A 25,131-nucleotide genomic window follows, 5' to 3' on the forward strand; every position below is an offset into this window, starting at 1 on the left:
AGAGCGCAGACGGTTTACGTGACCCGGGCGGCGCGCACGCGTTCCTTCTGCTGGTCTCCCGGTTCCGAGCGGCGGCTCTAACCTCCCCCTACCCTCCCAAGCACGCACACTCACTGTCGGTCTCAGTATGTTCCGAGCTGCGCTCCGGTACAGCGGCAACGGCCTGGTCGCCTGGAGACGGACGGCGAGGGCGTCGGCGGCGGCCCCCGGCCGAGGGCACCCAGCGGGTAAGGTCAAAGCGAGCGGCCGGATTCCCCCTCACCCTCGGTGTCTGTCGCCCTCCCCACCCCCACCCCCACCCCCTGGGGGTGGGGGCAGGTTTGTGTACCCCTCTTTCCCCCCCACCCTCCCTCCCTCCATTGCCCTGCCGCCGGCTCCCTCCACCGCCCGCTGCAGCCTCGTGTCCTTGTAATGACCCGCGCCGCTACTCGAGGCTGGTTCCGGGGCCTAGTGACATTGCCCGGGGAGGGGGGAGGGGAGAGTGGGGGTTCTCATGTGTTTGTGGGGGTAGGGGAGGGAAGGCAGACTGGGATGACAGGGTACGGGGGGGGGGGATGTGAGAGGCAAATGGTCTCGTGATTTTTTTCTTTCAGAGGGCAAGCTGAGGATAAATGGGATTTGTATTCAAGTGGAACGTTGGGGGAAGTGGGGTTGTTGGGGGGGGGGAAGTGGGGTTGTGGGTGTGCAAGGGAGCATGGGGACAGGGAGTAAATTAATTTTGGTAGAGGGAAGGGGAATAGAGGTTAGGATTGGGGTGTTTGGGGGGGGGGCAGGTGATGGGGGAGTGTGGAGTTGGAGCAAATTAGTGCTGATGGAGAAGAGGGGGAATAGAAGTTAGGATTGGTGAGTGTGTGGAGGGAGGGCAAGAGATGGGCGAGTGTGGAGACTGGGAGCAAATTAGTGCTCATGGTGAGAGGGGGAATAGAGGTTAGGATTTGGGTGTGTGTGTTGGGTGGGGGCAAGTGATGGTGTGTGGAGATGGAGTAAATTAATGCTGGTCAAGGGAGGGGGAATAGAGATTCAGTTTGGAATGTGCCTGTGGGGAGGAGGGATGAGAGATTATCTTGGGGGAGGATAAGAAATGAGGGTGTGTGTGGAGAGACAAAGCAAACTGTTGACTCCCCCATAGTATGGAAGCAGGCAATTTAGCCCATCAAGTCCACACCGAACCTATGAAGAATATTCTACCCAGAAAATCCCTGCCCATCCCCAAATCCTGTAATCCTGCATTTCCTAAGGTTAATCCACATGACCTGCACATTCCTGCACACTGTTGACAAACCACCTAACCTACACAACTTTGGACTGCGGAGGAAACTGGAGCACCTGGAGGAAACCCATGCAGACATGGAGAGAATGTGCAAACTCCACACGGTGGAATCGATTCTGACCCTTTGCTCTGTAAGGCAGCCATGCTAACAACTGAGTCACAATGCCACCCTTAGTGTTAATAGAGGGGAGATAGAGATTAGGATTGTATGTGTGGAAGGGCAAGGGGTAGGTCAGGAGTGGTACATAAAAGGGGTGGAGTAATTGGAGTAGACTGGGAGGTGATGGGAACCTACACAGAACCTTGTGTACTCTCCCTTCTGAGCTCATTGCATTCACTTCCTCCTTTAGTCTCAGTAGTTTTAAAGATAGATTTTATCTGTGTCTGTGGTTGAACTGTTCAAAGGTTGCAACATTTATGCTGAATTTAAAGCAAATTCCATTTCGTTAATGTTAATTATATTGCATTAAGAAAGAAGGTAGGATTCAAAACTGCTTGGGGTTTTCAGACTCTTCACTGAAGTATTGCAATGCCTTCATGTAATGTTACTTATATTTCATTATTTTAGATTTAGCAGCACTCTCTTAATTACTATGTGCAACAAACACAAGTTCTTGCAATGTTCAGTATCCACTTCAGGAATGGGTATTTGGTGCACATTTAAAGTACTTAAATTATTAGGTATGTAGGAAAGGGTAGCTCAAGGTAACTTGGGGATGTCTGTTTGCAGACATTGTAGTTGGGGATTTAAAACAACATTCGGTCTGGATGTAAGTGGACTCGCTGAGCTGGAAGGTTTGTTTCGGACGTTTCGTCACCATACTAGGTAATGTCATCAGTGAGCCTCTAGTGAAGCTTCACTGGAGACTCACTGATGTTACCTAGTATGATGACGAAATATCATAGTCATAAAGATGTACAGCATGGAAACAGACCAGATATCCCAACCCAATCTAGTCTCACCTGCCAGCACCTGGCCCATATCCCTCCAAACCCTTCCTATTCATATACTCATCCAAAGGCCTCTTAAATGTTGCAATTGTACCAGCCTCCTCCACTTCCTCTGGCAGCTCATCCCATACACATACCACCCTCTGCATGAAAAAGAGACCCTTAGGTCTCTTTTATATCTTTCCCCTCTCACCCTAAACCTATGCCCTCTAGTTCTGGACTCCCTGACCCCAGGGAAAAGACTTTGTCTATTTACCCTATCCATGCCCCTCATAGTTTTGTAAACCTCTATAAGGTCACCTCTCAGCCTCTGACTCTCCAGGGAAAACAGCCCTCAGCCACTCCCTATAGCTCAAATCCTCCAACCCTGACAACATTCATGTAAATCTTTTCTGAACCCTTTCAAGTTTCACACCATATTTTCGATAGGAAGACAACCAAAATTGCACACAATATTCCAACAGTGGCCTAACCAATGTCCTGCGCAGTCTGAAAACAAACCTTCCAGCTCAGTGAGCCAAGTTACATCCAGAACCTCAACCTGAGCTACAAATCTTCTCAAAATTTGCTAATGTTCAGTCGGCTTCACTGTACTTGAAAAGGATAGCTGCCACTGCAAAGTTTAGAAGTGTTAGGTGAAAATGGTCAGTCCAATCTTGATTTGAGAATTGAGGGATGTTCCTCCATCCCCCTGCCCACTTCTCTCACTACCTCTCTCACTCTTTACTATGTCTCCCCCATTCACTCTTCCCAGATCCATTTCCTCCTGCCCACACCCCATTTCTTGCCTCTCTCCTCCCTGTTGGCCCTAATTTATCCCTCCATCCCCATCCAGCAGTGAGTGAAGGCTTCAGTTAGATTTGAGGGGCATGTTCACCCTTACCCACTTCACTGTGCTTTTGATTACCAATTGCCTATTTCCTTGACCCTTTTGGAATGGGAGGAAGCTACAAAAGTTGTTCAGATGCAGTTAATCCCAAGGTGACTTGATAAGGTAAATCTGAGAGGATTCTTCCTCTTATGGCAGAAGCTAGAAAGAGGGGTCACAGTTTAAAAATAATTCTTCCATTTAGGACAGTTGAGTAATTTCTTCTGAGAGTCTTTTATCTGTGGAATTCTTTACTCTGAGAGCAATGGAGGCTGTAATGTTGAATATTTCTCTGGCTGTATTGGATGAAGGTTATAGACAGGAAAGTAGAGTTGATTTCACAATCATGGTTCAGTCAAAGGATGGGCGTGGAGGTAGAGCTGAATGGCTGAATCATATGTATTTTCCTGAAGAAAATGGTTGAATCAACTATGGCTAATTGTCTCAGACTGTTTGAGTGCCATGTATGTGGAGCATTGAGTTATCGCATTTTGTATGTATGTAAATGTTTTTTGAATGTGTGTTGATCTGTCTGCTTTCATCTTTAGGGTATGGATTTGAATTTACTCGAATTAATGGCTGTAAAATTTGAGGTTGTAAACATTGAGATTATTTTGAAAAGTTAATCCAGTTCCTGATGGCCTAAGCTTGAAGTACACCAGTTGCTTAAAAGCCTGTCATTAGATCTAAAGTTCTCAGAAATGTATGGTGCTTTAAGATGGTTTAGACATATTGATCAACGTGCCAGCTGCAGCTGACTTGCTGTCACTAAGAGCCCATAAGTGTGAGAAGTTAATTGTAGAGCTGGAGTTGTTGAGTCTGTTGTCAAATTGTAATACTGCATGCAAATAGAATTGTGGCTCCATGAATTGAAAGTTAACAAAGTGCTGTCTGTGTCTGGCATTCGATTTAGTTCAAATAAATGTTGGTAGCTATTTCTAGGCCTGTAACACTCAGATTCTAACCTGGGAACCCTGGAACCTGTCAAAGGTTGCTTATTAAATGCATTGTTAAAAGGTTGAAGCGATGCGCAGAGATTGGAACTGGAAAGGAAAATGTTCCATTTGTCTGTTCCTGGTGACCAAAGAAAAATGGATAATGTATACAGGTTGGGCAACATTTTGCAATTTTAGTTTCCTGCGTATGATGATCCATCGGTATCTCAACTTGCTACAAAATTATTTGAAGAGCATTCTTGCATGGTGTTTTTGAATTGGCCAGAGAGCATTCAAGTTTTGAAGCAACTGGATGTGAATGGGTAAAATCTTTTCATACTTTTGTGACCAGTTGCGTTTTATTGGAACTGTGTTGCTGTTGAGTTCTGGGAAACTGCTTGTAGGCTTGGCTCTGTCAATGATTAATCACCAAATGGACAGCCTGTGGTGAAAGTAAACCAACACTAAGTTTAGTGCCACTCCGTTTCCTGCAACGTAGCAGTCAAGATGAAACTAAATCCATGCTGTTCACAATAAAATGAGTCCAATAGGTACATTGCCAAACAGTGTTCATTATTTAATGTGAAGGCAGTGTTTGGAAAGTCCTTTGTTTCACGTGTCCACATGGTTCTTGACAACTCTTCAGTTCCTGTTGTTTTCAAAATGTACATTTGTCAGTTTGTTTTGCTTTCAGTCCTGCTTAACATTACTGGTTTTTTAATCAGGTGAAGGTTGCTTTGTTCCTTTGCACAGCATTGTTGTAGTAGTAGCGTTTAGGGTACAGCGAATTAACTACAGAAGTAGCTTCCTGTTTTCGGTTTAGCTGTCTCCGGATTGAGCAGCAATCTCCCTTCTCTCTCACCCTGTCTCCCCCGCCACATTTATTTCTGACCACATTGTTTTTTCCATTCAAATGAGAATTGTTCTTGGCTTACTGTTGCTTGTCGGTGTTTCACAATTTCTTGTGTCTAGTACACGTTTATAGTGGAATACTATTAGAACAGACAATAGTGCAGCACAAAAATGCCCTTCAATCCATCATGTCAGCACTGACCCTGATGTCATTCTAATCTTATCCATTCTGGCTGCACATGGTCTGTATCCCTCTATTCCTTCCCTGTATCTGTCTGTGAAAATTTGAGTCGACCTGTTCAGGGATGCTACAACATACCTTTGGAGCAAGTGGGACTTGAACCCAAGGTTCCTGGTCCAAAGGTAGGAGTGCTAACACTGTGCCACAAGAGCCCTCGTTAATTTTGTACTTGTTTGACTGTTAGGAGAGAGATTCATGTCCTTATAAATAATACCATCTGATGGCTGGCAAATATTAGTGCACTTTGATTTTTTTTCCCCCCTTCCATTTAATGTAAAATTGAATCCTCCCAGTATCTTGTGTGACCCTTAGCATCTTATTTGACCTTCAGCTGAGTTGCCAACCCTCTAACCTTCCCTATCAAGGTTGTCTAATTCCATGCCTTTAATATACATTCTAAAATGTTTATAAGTGTCCATGGTTTCTTCCAGTTTAGTGGCCCTCCAGAGAGAGATCTCGATCTAATCCTGAGTACTTGCACATTCTAGTTTAATCAGTTTAACAGTGGCCCTTTTGTCCTCCAATGAGTTTCCGTAAAACCAACCTGTTAGCACTGTTCAAATATTTGTGATTGGGTGTCAAATTTTGTATCATATTCCTGTGACAGACTATGTGAGGTTTAAGGTACTGTGAATATGCAGTTTGTTTCTTCATATTCTGCTCTTACTAATGTTATGATCTGGATGCCAAGTCATGCAGAGGTAACACTTAAATGCACTTCAACATTTACTGTAGGTCATGGATTTCCAAAGTTGGGATTGGACCCCAGGTGGGGTCACTGGTTCTGTGTAGATGGGAGAGTGCAGAAAACGGAGGTTTGTAGCCATGGTACGTGCAAAGCAGTGCCTGGGGGTCTGTAGTGTGGACTTTCAGTGCATTTTTTTGTGGGGCGTGTTCTGGCAGTCAAGTTACTTTTCAAGTGAAAACAGAATTAGATAAGTTAGCCAAGGTTTCCAACTGTGAAACCATATATTGGTATTTTGTTTTTACTGTCCTGAATTCTTTGATTGAACTACTTCTGATCACCACCTGAATGAGATTTGACCCAACATGGCTACATTATTTACCTTGTTAAAAATTTCTCAACACCAGGTTGTAGTCCAACAGATTTATTTGGAAGCACTAGCTTTCGGAGCGCTGCACCTTTAACCACCTAATGAAGGAGCAGAGCTCCGAAAGCCAGTGCTTCCAAATAAACCTGTTGGACTATAGCCTGGTGTTGAGGCTTTTAACTTTGTACACCCTAGTCCAACACTGGCATCTCCAAATCATTATTTACCTTGTCTTTATATGAAAATATTACAGTTTTGCCCTTCATTTTTTAAAATCGAACTGTTAGAAGTTGTAGAGGGGAGTCAGGAATTGGGAATCAGTTTCTAAAGCTGATGTTCCTGAGCTTTCTAGAAAGTTTGTTTCTCCTGCACCATGGTGCTGAATTAGCATTGATCCATTGAACCTTGAACTTTAAATCTTCACTTAAAAAAAGAAGAGAAATGCTTACTAGTGCATCAAGTTCATCACTTGGGTTAGGGGAGGAGTCGGAGCACCAGCTGATGTTATGTACTTCTACGGCAGAAAGTGGGAAAGGAGGCGATGATACACTTAACAGGTTAATTAAATGTTAAAATTACTATGGGAATGCTTTGTCATAATTTATTACGTGGAGGTGCCGGTGTTGGACTGGAATGGACAAGGTCAGAAGTCAGACGGTACCAGATTATAGCCCAACAGGTTTGTTTGACATCACAAGTTTTTGGAGCACTGCCCACAAAGGGAATTTCAAATAAACTATTGAATTATAACCTAGGGTTGTCTGACCTTGTCATAGTTCAGGTGACTGGTTGGGTTTTAATCATTCATTTGCATCCTTCCATCTCCATAATATTATTGCTTGATCATTTTGAAAAGTTTGTTTTGGAAAGCTTGTAACTAATATTTAATATAAATCTCAAAATTTCAGACTTCGTGAAATGGAGCACTGGAAGGAACTGTTAACTGTATAGAATTGGGTTTTTTTTTTGAAAGCTGGAAGGTAGTTGGGCCGATATAAACTGTTAAGGCACTGATGTTGTGTCTCTTTGACAGCTGCTATTGCTTTGCGCTGGTATTCACATGGCAAACAGGAAACTGATGAGGAGTTTGATGCTCGTTGGGTGACGTACTTCAACAAGCCTGACATTGATGCCTGGGAACTCAGAAAAGGTAAAAAGTAAATCATTCAATGAATGCATAATTAAATTCATAACCTTAAAGCAAGAATGTTTTGATTTCATAGGTCAGGTCTATCAAATTTTAATGAGCTCCTATCTCTGCAAGACTGATGGCTAAGTAATTGGAGGTATGCAGAACTTTCAGCATATCTCTTACCTACCACGCTGTTGTTTAACACAAACGTGGCTAATGCGCACACAGTGCAACAGAGTGAGAGAGATGTCTTGAATCCCCATGCTCATCTGCTATGCAAGTTTGTGATTGAGACGGTCTTTCTGATGTTCAGTATTAACAATGCAGAGTTGTCACATCTTTGTGTTTCCTAACTGTAGTAAAGCTTAACTTGTAAGTTTGAAATTCAAAAAAAAGCTCCATTTATAATTTTTCCAGCCATGTTTGGGCCAATATGCCATTTGGCAAACATTAGGCAAAAATTGTTACTTGTCATTTTAGCACTACTTAATTGTTAAAGACCAGATTTGAATTGTTTCTTGTAAACAAAAATGAGGAAGGCACAGATTTAGTGATCACAGAATCCCTACGATGTGGAAGCCGGCTGTTCAGCCCATGGAGTCCATACTGATTCTCTGAACAGCATCCACCCAGACCCACTCGCCTGACCGTGTATCTCTGCAACCTGCATTTCCCATAGCAAATCCACCCAAGTCTGCACATCTTTGGAGTGTGAGAGAAAACCAGAGCAGCCAAAGGGAACCTACAGATATGGGGAGAATGTGCAAACTCCACATAGACAGTTGCCTGAGGCTAGAATCAAACCTGGGTCTCTGGTGCTGTGAGGCAGCAGTGCTAATCACTAAACTAGTGCAAAAGTAGTAAATTTAATAAAAAGAAGAAACTTCTTAATTTAGTGAGTAGTTAGAATCTGGAATGCACTGGTGTGGGGACAGTTTCAATCAAGCCCCCTTCCTGATGAAGCGCTTTTGCCCGAAACATCGATTCTGCTGTTCCTTGGATACTGCCTGACCTGCTGTGCTTTTCCAGCACCACACTCTCGGCAGATTCAAACAAGGCAATAAGTGCAGCGTTATGGAGAAAAGGTTGGCGAATGATATGAAATTATGATATTCATTCTGAGCTGAATGGCCTTCTGCACTATGGTGTTTCCTTTCCCTTAGTTGCTACTGTGCTGTTTCTCATGGTTAAAAATATTTGCACAGATTCTATGCTTGAAGTTTGACATTGCTTTGAAAATCTACTGTTTTGTATAGCCTGTTCCAATAACTGTCTGTTAATTGACAGGAATGAACACCCTCATTGGATATGATCTTGTACCAGAACCTAAAATTCTCGATGCTGCTCTGAGAGCCTGCCGTAGGTTAAATGATCTAGCTAGTGCAATCCGCATCCTAGAAGCAGTGAAGGTCAGTGGAATTGAAACTCCTTTGTCCAACATTCTTGTCTGTTTTGTAAACTTGAAGACTGAAGGTAAAAGATGATGCAGTTTCAATTACTGGGTGAAAGCAGGCATGCGCTTGCCTTCTCGAATTGAAGCTTTCTGACTGTTAGCCATTTTGAAAGTGAAGCGATTGTTTTTCTGGTTCAGGTATGTATTATTAACAATTTATTAACATCTAGTTTTTACCATTTATGGCATGAGTGTGTTGTTGGCAAGATCAGCACTTTTTACCCATTTCTAATTATCTTTGAATTGAGTAGCTTACTAAACCATTGCAGAGGGCTGTGTTAAGCATCCGTCACATTGCTGTGGGTCTGGAGGTGAATATAGGTCAGACCTGGTGAAGATTGCAAAGTTCCTTCACTACAGGATGTAGTGAAGCAGATGAACTATTAGAAAATTTGCTCAGAGTTTTACTGACGCTGGCTTTCAATTCCAGATTTTATTATCTGAATTCAAATTCACCATCTGTGGTGGTAGGATTTGAATCCATTTCTTAAGCTTGGGCCTTAAGATTCATCATCTGATGACCCTACCACAACATACCAAATTTACATTGTCTAGCAAATTCCTAAACACACACAAGTGCTATATAAATGCAAGTTGTTACATTCCTGTGACCTCTTTTATTCTAAGTGCCCATTTATTTGCATGTACCATGCATATGCTGTTGAGTGCACCCCACTCCAAGATGGACTGTTCTGTTCTTCCCACTTGAGGATTTCTCAGGTTTTCACCTCTTGGCTCCTTAAAATCAGCTGTCATCATAAAACTATGATGGATCATCTTCTCTCTCTTTTCCCTCTTTCCTCCCTGAGCACACCCCCCCCCTCCAAAAAAAACTGATACGTAAGCCATGCTAGAGAAATAATTAGACATTCTGTAAATTGTATGAATGTTTGTTGAAGACCTGCTTGCTTCAATATAAAGCAAAGTTAGAACCCTAAGCCATTATGTAGGCTTCCTTATGAGGTGCCTAGTTCACAACACTATTGCCTAACGTCAAATAGCATGTAACATCACACCTTTTATATCTTTGCATTAAAGTTTCTCTCTCAAGGCTGAGAGTGAGAGATTTTCTTTCTTTTCTGATGTTTTGTATAGTAATTATAATTTATAACCTGAATCTACAGTCTGTAGTACTGAAGAAAGTGGCTCTAGAAATAGTGGAAGCATTGGTGTTCATCTTCCAAATTCTAGAGCAGTTCCTACAGATTGAAGGATGAACCAATGTAAGCTGTGTACTTAAAAGGGAGGTACAGAGAAAACTAGGAATTTTGACCGGTCAGCCTGATGTCAATAGTCAGGAAAATCCTAGAATCCACTATAATAGATTTGATGGTAGAGAACTTGGAAAACAGTGTCAAGATTGTACAGAGTCAACGTGGATTTGTAATTGAAAAATCGCACTTGACACATCTGTTGGAATTCTTTAAGGAGTTGAAGGGGGAGCCACTGGACGTGATTTGTTCGGACTTTCAGAAGGCCTTTGGCAAAGTCTGACAAGAGACTAGTGTGGAAAGTTAAAGTGCATGGGATTGGGGAAATGTATTGAGATGAATAGGAAACAGAATGGAGATAAATGTTTGTTTTTAATGGCAGGCAGAGACGAGTAGGGTACCACATGGATCAGTGCTCGGACCCTAACTGTTCAAAATATACTCTCATGTTGGCCTTCACAGCAAGAGGATTTGAGTGCAGGAGCAGGGATATCTTGTTGCAGTTGTACAGGACCACAGTGACATTGTAAGACCATAAGACATAGGAGCAGAAATTAGGCTATTCAGCCCATCGACATTAATTTAGGATATCTGGTTGGTATGGATAAGTTGGACCAAAGTGTCTGTTTCCATGCTGTATATCTCCATGAATCTGAGTCTGCTCCGCCATTCAATCATGGCTTATAGGTTTCTCAACCCCATTCACCTGCTTTTTCCCCATAAGCCTTGATCCCCTTGATACTCAAGAACCCATCTATCTATGTCTTAAATATGCTCAATGACCTGGCCTCCACAACCTCTGTGGTAATGAATTCTATAGATTCACCATGCTTTGGTTGAAGAAGTTTCTCCTTCTCTCTATTCTAAAAGGTCTTCCCTTTACTCGAAGGCTGTGCCCTTTGGTCCTACTCTCTCCTAGCAGTGGCAACATCTTACCAGCATCTACTGTCCAGGCCATTCAGTATTCTGTATGTTTCAATTAGATCCCCCTTGTCCTCCTGAACTCCAGTCAATAGAGATTCAGAGTCCTCAAACATTCCTCAATGTTAAGCTTTTCATTCCTGCGACCATTCTTGTGAACCTCCTCTGAACACACTCCAAGGCCAGAACATCCTTCATGAGGTATGGGGCCCAAAACTATGCATAATACTTCAAATGTGGTCTGACCAGAGCGTTGGAGAGCCTCAGAATTACATCTTTGCTTTTATATTCAAGCCCTCTCAAGATAAAGCCATCATTGCATTTGTCGTTCTAACTGTTAACTCAACCTGCAAGTTTACCTTGAGAATCCTGGACTGGAACTCCCAAGTGTCTCTGCACTTCAGAATTTTCTCCCCATTTAGAAAATAGTCCATTGCTCTATTCTTCCTACTATGGTGCATGACCTCACACTTTCCCATATTGTATTCCATCTGCCACTTATTTGCCCATTCTCCTAACCTGTCTAAAACCTTCTGCAGCTTCCCTGCTGCCTCAGTGCTACTTGTCCCTCTAAGGATCTTTGTATCGTTGGCAACATTAGTCAGAATGCCCTCAGTGCCTTCATCTAGATTATTAATATTTAAAGTGAAAAGTTGTCCTAACACAGCCTTGCGGCACACCACTTGTCACCAGCTGCCATTCTGAGAAGGACCCTCCTATCCCTACTCTGTGCTTTCTGCCAGACAGCCAACCTTCTATCCATGCTAAAACCTTGCCTCCAACACCATGGGCCCTTATCTTACTCAGTAGTCTCCTGTAAGGCCTCCTTGATGTCCAAGTAGATGACATCCGTTGGCTATCCTTGGTCTAACCTGCTCTTTACTTCCTCAAAGAATTCAAGCAGATTCGTCATGCATGTCCTCCCCTTGATGAAACCATGCTGACTTAACCCTATTTCTAAGTAATCAGAAATCGCATCCGTCACAATGGATTCCAGGATCTATCTTATGACAGAGGTTGGGATAATCGGTCTGTAATTTTCTGTCTTACGCCTTACTCCCTGTTTAAAAGGGTGTCATCTTAGCGATTTTCCAGTCTTGAGACTCTTGTGATTCTAGCGATTCCTGAAAGATTGCCACTAATGCCTCCACTATCTCTTCAGCTATCTCACTTAGATGTGGGGTGTAGTCCATCTGGTCCAGATTATGTATCCACCTTCAGGCCATTCTGTTTTTCTAGCACCTTTTCTTTGGTGATGACCACTGTACTCCTTTGTGCCCCTTTACACTTTCGCATCATTGGGATATTGCACTGTGATTATTCAGGTCCTCAGCCATTTCATTGTATCTCTCCAGCATCACTTTCCAGTGGCCATTTTTGCCTCCATGTGCTGCTTGACTTCCTTTATCCGAGGAAGGATGTTCTTGCTGTAGAAGGACTGCAGCAAAAGTTTGCCAGACTGATTCCTGGGATGATGGGACTGATGGATGAGGAAAGGTTGAGTTGATTAGAATTACATCTGTGAGCTCAAAAGAATGAGGGGGGGATTACATAGAAACCTATAAAGTTTGATGAGATGTAAGGGGTTGAATCCAGAATCAATATTCCCAATAGTTGGGGATGTGCAAAATCATGGATCACAACCGAAGGATGCAGGGTAAACCAGTGAGGACAGAGATGAGAAGCTTCTGAACTCGAGTGGTGAACCTCTGGAATTCACTACCACAAAGCAGTCAAGGCCAAAACATTGTACGATTTCAAGAAGGTATTGGAAGACACTTGAGGCTAAAGAGATCAAGGGGTATATGGGAAACTTGGGGATGGACTATTGAATTGGATGACTGGCATGACCATAATGTCAGAGCTGGTTTGCAGGGCTAAGCAGCTTACTACTGCTCATTTTCTGTTATGTCATGCTCCCAGCTTTGCCCATTCTCGCCTGTTTCCCAACAGTGACCCTCTCCATCTCACTGCAATTGCCCACGTGTTTTCTCTCATTCATTATTACTCTCTTGCTGGGTTTCTTCTGTTTTTCCACACAACAACCTGCCACCCTCCCCAGCACATTTACCCCCGTCACCTTCATCCATCCAGCGCTACCCCACGCTGCCACTTGCTGTGACATCCCAGAACAAAAGTTCTGGCCCAGTTTAACCATGACCTAATTGAAGGGCAGAACAGACTTGAGGGGCTAAATCTGTTTCTGTGGTTCTATGTAACCAACTTCAGTCAAGTTGTAGCACACAATGATCCCAATCTATGCTGAAATGTTTCCTGTTACTTGAACTTCGATATGGAAAAGAACCTGATCATTAACATGAGTCAATGCTGTATATTATTGTTTCCAAGTATGCACTATGGAGCTCCACTACTAAGGTCCCACTAAAATGTTAACAATACTGTGTGCAACTAATGCAGTTTGAGTTGAATCACTGTAGCTTAGTGTGAGATGAAATGTAATTTATTTCCTTTTCAGAGTTTCAATTTTAAACTAATGGGTGTTGTCCTTTCTCTCTCTGTGAAGAGATTTCATAATTAAGTATTTTCAGCGACACTTTTGAACCAGTATGCGTGTCAGTGCAGATGACTCGCCTTGGCATATTAATGGAAGCTTGTTAGTATTGTGGTGTTTTATGACAGAGGGGAAAAAAAAATTAATTTAGCAAAAGATAGGATGGACAGATTTTTAAAAATGAGTTAAAAGCTTCTGAATTCACTTCAAAGGAGACATGAATGAAGTCTGATATAAAACTTTCCCAAAAGAAAGGAGTTTGTTCACTTAAGTGAATAGGTTAACTCTGTTTAATGATTTATTTTGAAACCCTCCAGGCAATTGTGTTTAATGAGAAATTTACATTGGATTCAAAGTTGAGAAAGTCTAATATCTCAGTTGACAGTCAAAAGAAAATCTTCGCAGCTGGACTGAAACTTGAAAGAAGCTTTGTTGTCTTATAGATTTAATATGGAAGGGAAATTTCTCTGGATTTTGATTAACCTAGAAAGTGGCTGGCAAGAAGTGGCTGGGATTGTTTTGCCATTGTTTTGAAATCTTCGAAACTGTCAGAGGGAGTTTGCTATTTTCTCCAGCACTTTGTTTTTCGTTCACATCTTGGCACCTGCAGTTCTTTGTTTTCTATCAGATGTAAATAGCTTATTTTACTTTATTATGCTTTACCCTGGCATAATAAGCTCTTTTATTATTATAACCAAGTCTGAAGTCTGGCTTATATTTCAATAGAAGGCAGTCATTTTTAAAAGTTAAGGTATGATCTATCAAACCAGATTTCATTTTGGGATCAGATTTTCAACTGAGAATCAGCTGTGGTCATAATGAGTAACCCTGTTATGTTGTATGTTACATGAATACAAAGAATATTACTACCTGAAGAAATGGAGAGAGAGAGACTAATTCACTGAGTCACATCCAAAAATAGTCTTTATTTCAAAAGGCGAATATTGCTCCTGTCACGTCACTCCCAGTTAAACATCAACTGAGATTGAGGTTGAGAAATTGCCATCCTTGCCTGACCTACCTGTGTGACTCCAGTCCTGTGCAGTGTGGTATATCTTTGTCACCAGACCAATGAGAGATAAATCATAAATACACTGGTGCCACAACAGCCACATGTCAAAAACGAATTAGTAAGTAATGAATGTCTACATTTATTTTAACAAGGAGCATCCAAAAAATCTCTGAGAGACCGACGTTCTCTGTGCACTGCCACTGAAAATCAACTTGGTCACGTATTCGTTCATTGTGTTCACGTAATAGCAGCAATTTTAAAGTATGCAGCAAGATGCGTATAAATGCTGTAATTTCAGTGCTGCTTCTATAACTTGTAGAATACTATTGCTTGAACAGCTTATGTTTTTAATAATGGTTATGTACAATTCCATTGCCTATCAATTTCATTCCTGAAAGGGTATTCAATAAGACATCAGGAGCGTTGGTGACATTATGCTGGGCCAAATGGCTTCTTTCTATGTTGTAATAATACCAGATAATCTGACATTAATGCAGTAGAGAAAGGATAATATTTCAACTGCAGACCTGTTTAAAATATTTTCTTTCCTCTAAGACCATAACTACAGCATCTCATGGGTTCTACAAGATATTGCTCATTGTATATCCTATATTTAGCTAGAAATGGGTGGTTCGAAATGCTCTGTGTTAATGCCATCTTATTAGAAACAAAAATTAGGTTTTGTATGTTAAATAAGGTCATTACAAATCTTTTGAATTTATCTTGCTGATTTTGGGAGGGTGGCTTTTAGTCAGGATAATTTTAGAGCAAGTTCTCCTATCTGCATTTAAACCATTGAATTGTTGGTGTGATTAAGTGGATGCACTGGTCTGTTGTCATGTCACCAAGAGCTCATTTTAACAGTTTTTCTAACAAAATGCATCATGCAGCTGTCTGTAAATGTGACTCCTTGCACTTTTCAGGACAAAGCTGGTCCTCACAAAGATATCTATCCTTACGTTATTCAAGAACTCAGGCCCACATTGACTGAACTGGGTATTCCAACCCCAGAGGAGATTGGTTTAAACAAGTTATAACGTTCTACCTGGTGAGTTTACAACAGAATCTTTAAGACCAATTTTAGAGTTAGTTCACAAATTATGATATGATTTGTAAAGTACACGTATTTGTAGCAACCATGCAAACAGACTCTGGTTGTCTTGTGTAAGATTTAGAGAAAGTGAAATATAAATGTCAATGCGCATTAGGTGTGGAATTGTCACTTCATTCATTTTGAAGCAAAAGGCTTATTCAAATTTTTTTAATTCTAAGTTTTTTCCGATGCTGTTGAACAGCTCTTTCTCAGTTCTGTTAACATTGGCATTTCGGATGCTGTACTTGCCCAGTTATGGTTCAGTTGGACTGGCTCTGTCAACGAGTTTGAAATTTCACTGTCAAGATTAGAGCAGTGCTGGAAGAGCACAGCAGGTCAGACAGCATCCGAGGAGCAGGAAAATCGACATTTCGGGCAAAAGCCCTTCCCCAGGAATGATTCCTGATGAAGGGCTTTTGCCTGAAATGTCGATTTTCCTGCTCCTTGGATGCTGCCTGACCTGCTGTGCTTTTCCAGCACTACTCTAATCTTCAGCATCTGCAGTACCCACTTTCGCCTAATTGAAATTTCACTGTACAACTTAATGAAGTGCTTGTCTTTCCAATAATCTGCAGAAAAAGGCTAACATGAACTAATTTTTTTCCAGTTATACATTGAAATTCCTGTCATCTTAAGCGAGAAAGAAAGGAGTCCACTAGTTTCTTACATTTTTTTTTGGAAAAGACTGCACATTGTTGCTTTGACTCGTTGTTCTGACCCTGTAACGCACAGCTTTCGTGATGGTGTCTTACCAATCTACTTCTCAGCCTAATACTTCTACGGAGTTGTGACAATTGAAAACATTCTATGTTGAGGTGTGCAACCTCTCAAAAGAAAACATTGTTCCTGCTTTGCAGTTAGCTCCACAAAAGAAATTAATTGGAGGTTTCTCTATCAAATTCCAAAAGCAAGCACACCATATAACTGAATTTCGTAACACTTCTCTTGCACCAGTGGAGAATATCACTTGCAAATGAAACAAAGTACATTGCCTGTACCTGCACTTCTTCCTTCACAAATGTTACAAAAGTATAAAAGTGTCAAATCATTCTTAAAATTCAGATAGTTGCGATGCAAGCATCTTTCTATCAAATAACTTTCCATAGTTTCAGATACAGCAGCCTGCTCTTATGGATGGCATTTCAAGAATTTAGCACCCGTTTTGAGATAATGTACCTATTTCTTCATGTTGCTGATACATCTCCGAGAAAGGCAACCTTTTGTGTCTAAGCTACTCGGAAAGTATTTGCCCAGCAGTCAATCCTTGGCCAAAGTGTGAACAAATAAATATACTTGAATTTAAGATCGTGCTTTTGCATTCCATTTGACTTTAAGATTTCAAAAGATTCTGCAAGTTCTCCAACTTTGCTTTGAATGGAGCCTTTGTCAGTGTTTCTGATTATTTGAATCTGTTCAGTTTTATCTTTAGAAAAAAAAGAGCTTGAGTGAATTCAATCTCAGTTGGAAATAGCAAGAATGTTCAATTTTAAAAGGCCTTACTTTCACCATATTCACCAGGAAAAGTGATTTATATGTTCTGATAAAGCCACGAGATAAGCTCTAGGGTTTTTCTCTCTGATAACTAATGCATTTAATATTGAGTATCTGTTCAGGGAGATGTTATGTATAAGTACAGAGGGTGAGCTGCACAAACCCAAAGTCCACCCGTTTTCTTTTGATCCCTGCTGCTACATTCTGCAATGCTAGTACTCGAATTAATGTTGAAGCTTAACCAGTCAGGAAAGTTGTGGACATGTTCTCCATTCTGTATTTTCAGCTGGCATAAAGCTCAATTGCTAAAATACCTGCTAAATCTCTTGAGTCACTGCTCAAAAACTGCCCCAGTCAAGCTTGGCCAACAATGCTAGAGTCATTTAAGTTGATGTCAAACTGTCTGATACCATGCTAATGAAGTATCTTGGGATATTTTACCATATACTAGAGCACTATTTAAAAATGTCAATTGTAAATGGGAATAGTACAAATTCTGACTTGACTTCTCATCTGCCTGTTAAGATGACAGTGATTTGCATTTTGAGTTGACCTGTATTCGGTTTTAACAGCTGACAGAATTTCTGGAATGAATCTAATCTTGTGTAATGTTTTTCTTCCAGATGGTTTTCAGACCTTCGTCCATTGTGATTGTACATGATGCAAGATGCAACCTAAAATATTACTTTATTGAGCGTTTAAAGTTTGTTCTGTCACATGCATTATGCCTACCTGTGAACTTAATTCAATAAAGAATGGGATTAAACATTTAGTGCTCACCAGTTATTAAGCAGATGTGTTAAATGTAATTGTTCCAAGTTCACCTTTGGACTACCGGCAGTACCAGGTAATTCCAGTCTCAAGTACCAGCCTTTTGAAGTTTACAGTGTTCATGCCAATACAGATGCTGATTACAGTGATGTTCATGTCAGGTGTGGCTTTACTGAAATTAGACATTGTTGCTGAAAGGCCATTCGTTCAGTAAATATTGGACTTGATTCTACAGAAAACTGGATTTTTTTTCTAGCCGTTCATGTGTGGCTAAATTCCAATTTTGCATGTATTTGTGCCCAAGGTTTAGATTGAGACTGTGGTGGCCTAAATAACTGCTGCTTCCTTTCCCAAAGCCTTAGTTGCAACTGGTGATTTGCTTTGAATCCTTACCAAGCTTCATGAAATTTGATATTACTTGACAGCACTGCTTGCTCTTGACTTTGACTGGAATTGTTAAGTGAGGGAATTAAAGTGATCAGCTTGTAACCCATGATATGGTCACTCAGCCACTTTTAAAGTTGCATTTTCTATTAAATCAGATTAATGCTTTCTCCAATTTATTGCATTGGCTATACAACTTAGAATTTGAACCGCATGCATTGGTAATTCCTTAAATTATTTTTCAATAAAAAATTAAATACTGCTTAAATAATTGTCTCTCTCAAGCACATTGACCAGCTGAATAGGAGATAAGGTATTGTGGGTGAAACCATTCTGACATTGCCGACTTATAGGGCAAAATGAACATTGTCTTTGAACATTGAGAAAATAATCAGTCAACCTGCCTTAATCTATTTTTCAATTCTTGGGCTACTTAGCACTACCTTATGAAAATATCTATCATCTTAACTATTGAGTTTGCCATCCAAAAGGAAACTTTTTAAAGCTTGGTTTTTGAGAGGGAGAGAAAATAAGGTGGTCATGATGTCGAATATGCTATTTGGCCCACCATATCTCTTTGAAGAACTATTCAGAGTCTTGCTGCCATACATTCCTGGGTTGAGAGTGCAGTGCTGGAAAAGCACAGCAGGTCAGGCAGCATCCGAGAAGCAGGAGAATTAACGTTTCTGACATATTCCTTTCTTCAGGAATACCATGCATCCCTCCATAGCCTAGCAAAGTTTTCCACTTCCAAGTATTTATCCAGCTCTCTAGAATATTGCTATTGCACCAGCTTCCATCACCCTTTTGGCAATTCATTCCAAACTTCAACTCGCTACATTAAAAAGAATTCCTTCGGTTATCTGATTCTTGAGTCCATAACCTGACATCTGTCTGCTCCAGTTGCAAACCTTTCTGTTTGCTGAGAACAATTTTCTCCTTGTTTATACCAAACAGCACAGATTTTGAACACTTTTATCTAAACCCTTAACTTTTTCTGGACTTACTGCAACTCCATTATACTTGAAATCCCTTTCTCTGTTGCTATCCTAGAAAATCTCTTCTGTGCTTTGAGATGCTCAACATGGCCAAAAATTGCTAAAGTCTCCCTCAGTTCAAACTCATTCAAATTAATTTTGAAACTGTGATGTAAATCAAATACAAAATGTGTTCTTGTATTCCAAACACACTTAATTGCAAGTTAAGTCTCATGCTGAGTTTTCTGGTAATCTCCATTAATATTTGCTTAATTCTACTTATCTCTCATTTTTGAGATAGTGGTTAAATGATATAAAGGAATGTTTTAAAAATAGTTTTAAAGATTACCACAGACTTCCTGTGACTTTGGAATGCCATGGGTGAATCCTGTAATGGTGTCTAGTACACTAGGAGAAAGTGAGGATTGCAGATGCTGGAGATCAGAGCTTAAAAATGTGTTGCTGGAAAAGCGCAGCAGGCCAGGCAGCATCAAAGGTACAGGAGAATTGACGTTTCGGGCATAAGCCCTTCTTCAGGAATGTCTAGTACACTACCTTTATTGAATTGTGAGCTTGTGTCCAGAAACAGTAAAGTCATAATTATGCAATCCCAGTTGAATTGAATTTTTCCCCCAATTTTCATTTGTTGGTATTTCTTTTTCTAACCTCTATTCACAACACTGATCACTTTGGAGAGTGTGTATCGATACAGAAATATTTTTGAATTAACATCTACAGTGGAGATTAGGATTCATGAGCTTTTGTCCAACTCATCATGCCAACCAGATATCTTAAATTAATCTAGTCCCTTTTGTCCCCATTTTGGCCCATCTCCCTCTTGAACCGTTCCTATTCATATACCCATCCTAGTGCCTTTTAAATGTTGTAATTGTAGCAGTCTCCACCACTTCCTTAGCAGCTCATTCCATATACGCACCACCCTCTGTGGAAAAAGTTGCCCCTTAGGTCCCTTTTAAATCTTTCCCCCTCAACTTTAAACCTATACTGTCTAGTTTTGGCCTCGCCCCACCCTGGGACAAATACCTTGTCTATTTGCCCTATCCATGCCCCTCATGATTTTCTAAACCTCAATAAGGTCACCCCGCAGCCTCTGACACTCCAGGGAAAATAGCACCAGTCTATTTAGCCTCTGACTATAGCTCGAATCCTCCAACCCTGGCAACATCTTTGTAAATGTTTTCTGATACCGTTCAAGTTTCACAACATCCTATAGCAGGGAGACCAGAATTGCATGCAATATTCCAAAAGTGGCCTAGCCAATGTCCTGTACAGCTGCAACATAACCTTCCAACTCCTGTACTTGATGCACTGACCAATAAAGGCTAGCGGGCCAAACAGTGCCTTCACGATCCTATTTACCTGCGACTCCATTTTTCAAGGTGTTCAGGTTGAACAAAACCTCTTATGATTCTTTCAGTCAAAATAAAAAGAACCAGTGAGAATGCAAAATATTCCCAGCACTGATCTGATTTTGCATAGAATGGTGCAGGAGGAGCTTAATTATGCCTTTCCCATTTGATCACTTCCATTTCAATCTGCTTTGTCAGGACTATGGAGAAATAAAAAGTTTCCTCACATATTTAATATGTTTGTATGCTTAAAAGTGCCTGAGGAAAATGCTGTCAAGAATGCAGGCAGTAGGCACAAGCAAATGCCCACATGCCTGTACGTTCCCCTCCAATCACACTAGCCTGACTCTTTTAAACAAAATACTGCTGTTCCTTCATCGTCATTAGGTTTAAATTTTGAGCTGTACTAACAGCACATTGGCTGTGCACTAAAAGGCATCAAAGGATATGGGAGAGTGTGGAAGTGTAGTATGCAATGATCTATCAGCCATGATCTTATTGACTGGCCCACATTGCTCCTGTTTTGTTTCTCTGCACTTTGACTTCACTTCACCAGATCAAGATGATAATCAGTCACCTTGAAGATTGGTCATGACTATTGATCTTGTCAGTGTCATCGCATGTGAAATAATTCTTTTTAAACTCTTTCAAATGAGACTGGATGAACTAAATTTATGATTGTGCATCCTGTGTGGTTTCCCTCGAACTGTTGAGTCTGCAATATTTCCTCCAGTAATGGTATCATTTAGCTGCTGTGCAGACATGTTAGCATAAGTATAAAACTCTATTAAACGCACTGATGATGGGTATAATTGTGGGTGCAAGTTGTAAATTTGAGTATTACAGGTGACCAGTGTGTGCTTGGTTCCCTAGGATTACTGTGCATCCATTTGCAGCATTACTACTGAAAGCATTGTGTACTTTTGAAAGCAAGGCATAGTTTACATAAATTTGTGGGACTGTACTATTCAGCACCTTTATCAAGTTCAGTGACTATTACTCAGCAAACTTGGCATTCAAAAAAACTCTTATCATCCATATCCCGGCCTGTGATTCCTTTGTGTTAATTTATTTTCAAATCACTTCATTTCCTCCATTATCCTTCCCCCTTTATCCCTAACAGCCCATCAAAGAGCATTCAAACATTTCTGAACTTGGGAGTGTTCTCCAGCACACCACTCCAGCATTAGAAGCTGCGTTTTCAAAACTTTGGATTTCCCTCCCAATATCTCTCCGTGCCTCTCATTTCAATCAAGAAACTGTTTGAAACCCCAACTCTAACCAAGTTCTTGGTTATCTTATCTAAAATCACTTTGTGGTTTGGTGACGTTTTGTTCCATTTCATTGAAGTGCCTTGGGCTATTTGATTGTTAATGATAACTATACACAAAACCTTCCCTGTGTCACTGAGACACATTACTCAACAGATAAATTAACTAAAAAATGATTTAAAGGAAGGGTATTCATTTCAGATACCAGTAGAACTCCATGTTCAGGGGGCAGTAGTGCCAAGCGACCTTTCCTATTCATTGGAATAGGCAGGTAGGAATTTGAGTGACTGTTCCAGTGGATAATCTGTCAGTGCAGAACTCCCTCACTGTTCTGAGAACCAGCTTGAATCTCCTGGTGGGTTAGTGGTTAGCACTGCTGCCTCAGCGCCAGGGACCCAGGTTTGATATCAGTCTTGGGTGACTGTATGGAGTTTGCAAATTCTCCCTGTGTCTGCGTGGGTTTCCTCAGAGTGCTCTGGTTTCCTCCAGGTCAGGTGAATTGGCCATTCTAAATTGCCCATAGTGTTAGGTGCATTAGTCAGAGAGAAAAATGGGTCTGGGTGAGTTACTGTTTGGAGGGTTGCCGTGGACTTGTTGGACTGAAGAGCCTGTTTCCACACTGCAGGGAATCTAATCTTAAAAAAAATCTAATTTGAACCTTCCCTATGTGTAGCAATGATCCACCTTAGTCTGAAGTGAGTGCGCTACCAATGCATGTCCAGATTTGTACCCAGGAAAAGAAAAAAACACATGGGAAGTTACCTGTTTTGGGGAGTAGATTGGAGATTTCAGTTAAATTAGTGTGCAATTAGAGTAAATTGTGTTTTGCTTGCAAATATTAAGAGGGAATTATGTAACCTTTGTTTAAGAACCGATATTTCTGGCTTTTTTAAAAAAAAGTATCCCTTTAAAGTATGAATAATGCATTGGGTATTGTATATGTAGGTCTGTAAAAGAATATCATAGAATATTCCTCCAAGTGACCTTAGTTGATACCAGAAATGTAGAGTTCATGCTGCAGAGGTTTAATTACTTTGAAATGTGCCTAACTGGATTGAATTGTCTATTTAATATTGCTCGTACGTCATATTGCTTTGCTCTCCTGTCTGTCCTTGAGACCGTTTTATGGTATTTTTATTATCTATTCTGTAATGCATGCTGTCCGAAGAAAAGGCTTGACAAATTACCTAATTCTGGCACTTTGATTAAGTGAGTACCGCAGTCGTGGAGTGACACAGCATGGAAACAGACCCTTCAGTCCATGCCGACTACTCCCACTTGCCTGGGCTTGGCCCATACCCCTCCAAAACTTTCCTATTCATGAACTTATTCAAATGTCTTTTAAATGTTGTAACTTCCGCATTCACAACTTTCTCTGGCAGTTCATTATGAAGTCCATGAAAAGGTGCTCGATTAAGTTTGCTCATTAAATTTGAAGCTTCTAAAACTAATCTAGTATGTTAGAGATGCTAACGATGCTGACCATCGCAGGGAAGAAGTGGAATTATGTACACAGTCTGCCCTGTCCAAATGTGTCAAACCCAGTATGGTTTGCTGGTCATGTTACGTTGAAACCATGGCGACTGAGCTGTTCTGTTTTAAACCACCCTTGGTGCACAATTACAGAAGGAAACAAAACTGATCAAATGATTTTGATTCACCTTGAGCTGAATTCAAGTGTATTGGACCCAAGCTTAGTAGTTATGCATATGTTTCTGTAACCTTACAGTATCGTGACCTCCTTGCCTGGTCTGTGTTGCTAGACTGTTCAGAGTGTGGTAATGCTAGTTCCCCAATTCTCCTGCTATTAATTGAACAGGAATTTGAGAAATATATGAAGTTTTTTCCTCCTCTCCATTTTATTAACTGTCTGAGTACTCCTGAGATTAATTTGTCTAGTCAGTGACAGACTCGATCCATTGTTCAAGACTAATCTGATAATTTGTGTTCTGTTACTGATTTGAATCACAGTAAATCCATTGCCAAAGTGTTGACAGCTCTGAGCAGGTCAGGGAATATTATGGATTAACCAATCGAGAGAGACCAATGAACTAAAATGGTGTTAGTGGAGTGGAAGTATTATGGTTCATGTTTAAAATTTCCAGAATCTATGGTTTATTATTCTGTTCTTTGAATATGGATCTGTGTGGAATACAGTGTAAACACTAGTTCTTAAAACGAATACTATCACAGTAGCCGCAAGATTTCCAAACCGGTGCGGGTTGTTTGTAGAGACCAGTTATCTTACTGTAATATCCAGCGATAAAACTCAAACCTTACTCCCTTTTTTTGGTCATTTAGTCTTGAGGTTATGGTGCAGCTGGCAAGGCAGAAATGTATTACCCATCCAATATTGCCCTTCAGATACAGTCTAGTGCTTTGCTAGGCCATTTCAGTGGGCAATGAAGAGTTAATCAAATTGCTATAAGGTTTACTGAGTCATTTAGAAACTATGTACTATAGTTGAAAGACAGCAGATTTCTGAATGTTTGAGAACCCGCTGGATTTTTTTTTTACAACAAGCAGTAGTTTCATGGTCATCTAGCACACAGCATCTGAAAGACACCTTGATGGTACAAAGGCTGTGCTGCATTAATGCAGACACTATCTTTTTTTAATGAGATGCTAAATTGAGACACTTATGCTCACTTGAAACAGAAAGATAAATGTCCAAGTTCATTGTTTGGAAGAACTCAAAGCTCAGGCGAACAAACCTATAACCTGTCCTAATCAATATGATCAAAATATGTCTGGTTCATTGATCCAAGAGAATTTGCTGTTATAATGTTAGCCCATTTGTGATTATTACTGAAATGGAAGTTTTTTTAAAAAAAATTGGAATTAAACCAAACAAAAATACTAAATTACCAGAATGGCAGAACTTTAGTTCCAGGACAACTATGAATTACAGCAAGGATAAGTGGTTACGGCTGTTTCCTGTTCTGACATGATTGAGCACACCTCAAGTATGTCTTTTTTTACATAAAAACGTTCAGGCAATTTATGGGAAAGAGTGCTAAGCAATTGCACAACTGACATGATGAAACTGTAATGAATCAGCACATTGGTCACACTAACAGGCTCTCAAGTTACAATAACCTAATTTTAAATAAAACTTGTTGCCATTTCTGTGATGCAATTGGACTATTACAGTTTGAGAATCCTTGCGCAGCCAACTGGCGTGTTTTGAGTCAGAGAATCCCGTATTTTGTGTTGCAACACCCATATGGGACTGTCATGGCAACGGGTCTGATCTATCTGCAGTCTAAGAACCTGTTTAAACGTCCCTTGTCGGTTAGCTTGGGTGGCTGGTCTGCAATGCAGAGTCTTGTGGACCGATCCCACAACTCTGACACTGGCAGAA

At 40.7% G+C, this 25,131-nt stretch overlaps 1 protein-coding gene across 1 annotated transcript; it reads left to right on the forward strand.

The window, feature by feature from the left end:
• The first annotated feature begins 39 nt into the window (after nucleotides 1–39).
• On the forward strand, nucleotides 40–17,764 carry LOC122542479 (cytochrome c oxidase subunit 5A, mitochondrial-like). Its single transcript, XM_043680234.2, has 5 exons — nucleotides 40–227; nucleotides 7,203–7,319; nucleotides 8,589–8,710; nucleotides 15,334–15,458; nucleotides 17,618–17,764. Exons 1-4 carry the CDS (start codon nucleotides 128–130, stop codon nucleotides 15,445–15,447), a joined length of 453 nt encoding a protein of 150 aa, XP_043536169.1. The 5' UTR covers nucleotides 40–127; the 3' UTR covers nucleotides 15,448–15,458; nucleotides 17,618–17,764.
• The last annotated feature ends 7,367 nt before the right edge of the window (nucleotides 17,765–25,131 follow it).

This window comes from Chiloscyllium plagiosum, unplaced genomic scaffold (assembly GCF_037043375.1).
Source record: "Chiloscyllium plagiosum isolate Xiang-an unplaced genomic scaffold, Cpla_swu_hap1 HiC_scaffold_42, whole genome shotgun sequence".
Lineage (NCBI taxonomy): Eukaryota > Metazoa > Chordata > Chondrichthyes > Orectolobiformes > Hemiscylliidae > Chiloscyllium > Chiloscyllium plagiosum.

Bases quoted from the DNA above. Each gene is read 5' to 3' on its own strand.
- LOC122542479 (XM_043680234.2), top strand. From the start codon at position 128: ATGTTCCGAGCTGCGCTCCGGTACAGCGGCAACGGCCTGGTCGCCTGG. The intron at 228-7,202 runs GTAAGGTCAAAG...TCTCTTTGACAG, and splicing joins CGGCCGAGGGCACCCAGCGG to CTGCTATTGCTTTGCGCTGG. The intron at 8,711-15,333 runs GTCAGTGGAATT...TGCACTTTTCAG, and splicing joins GCATCCTAGAAGCAGTGAAG to GACAAAGCTGGTCCTCACAA.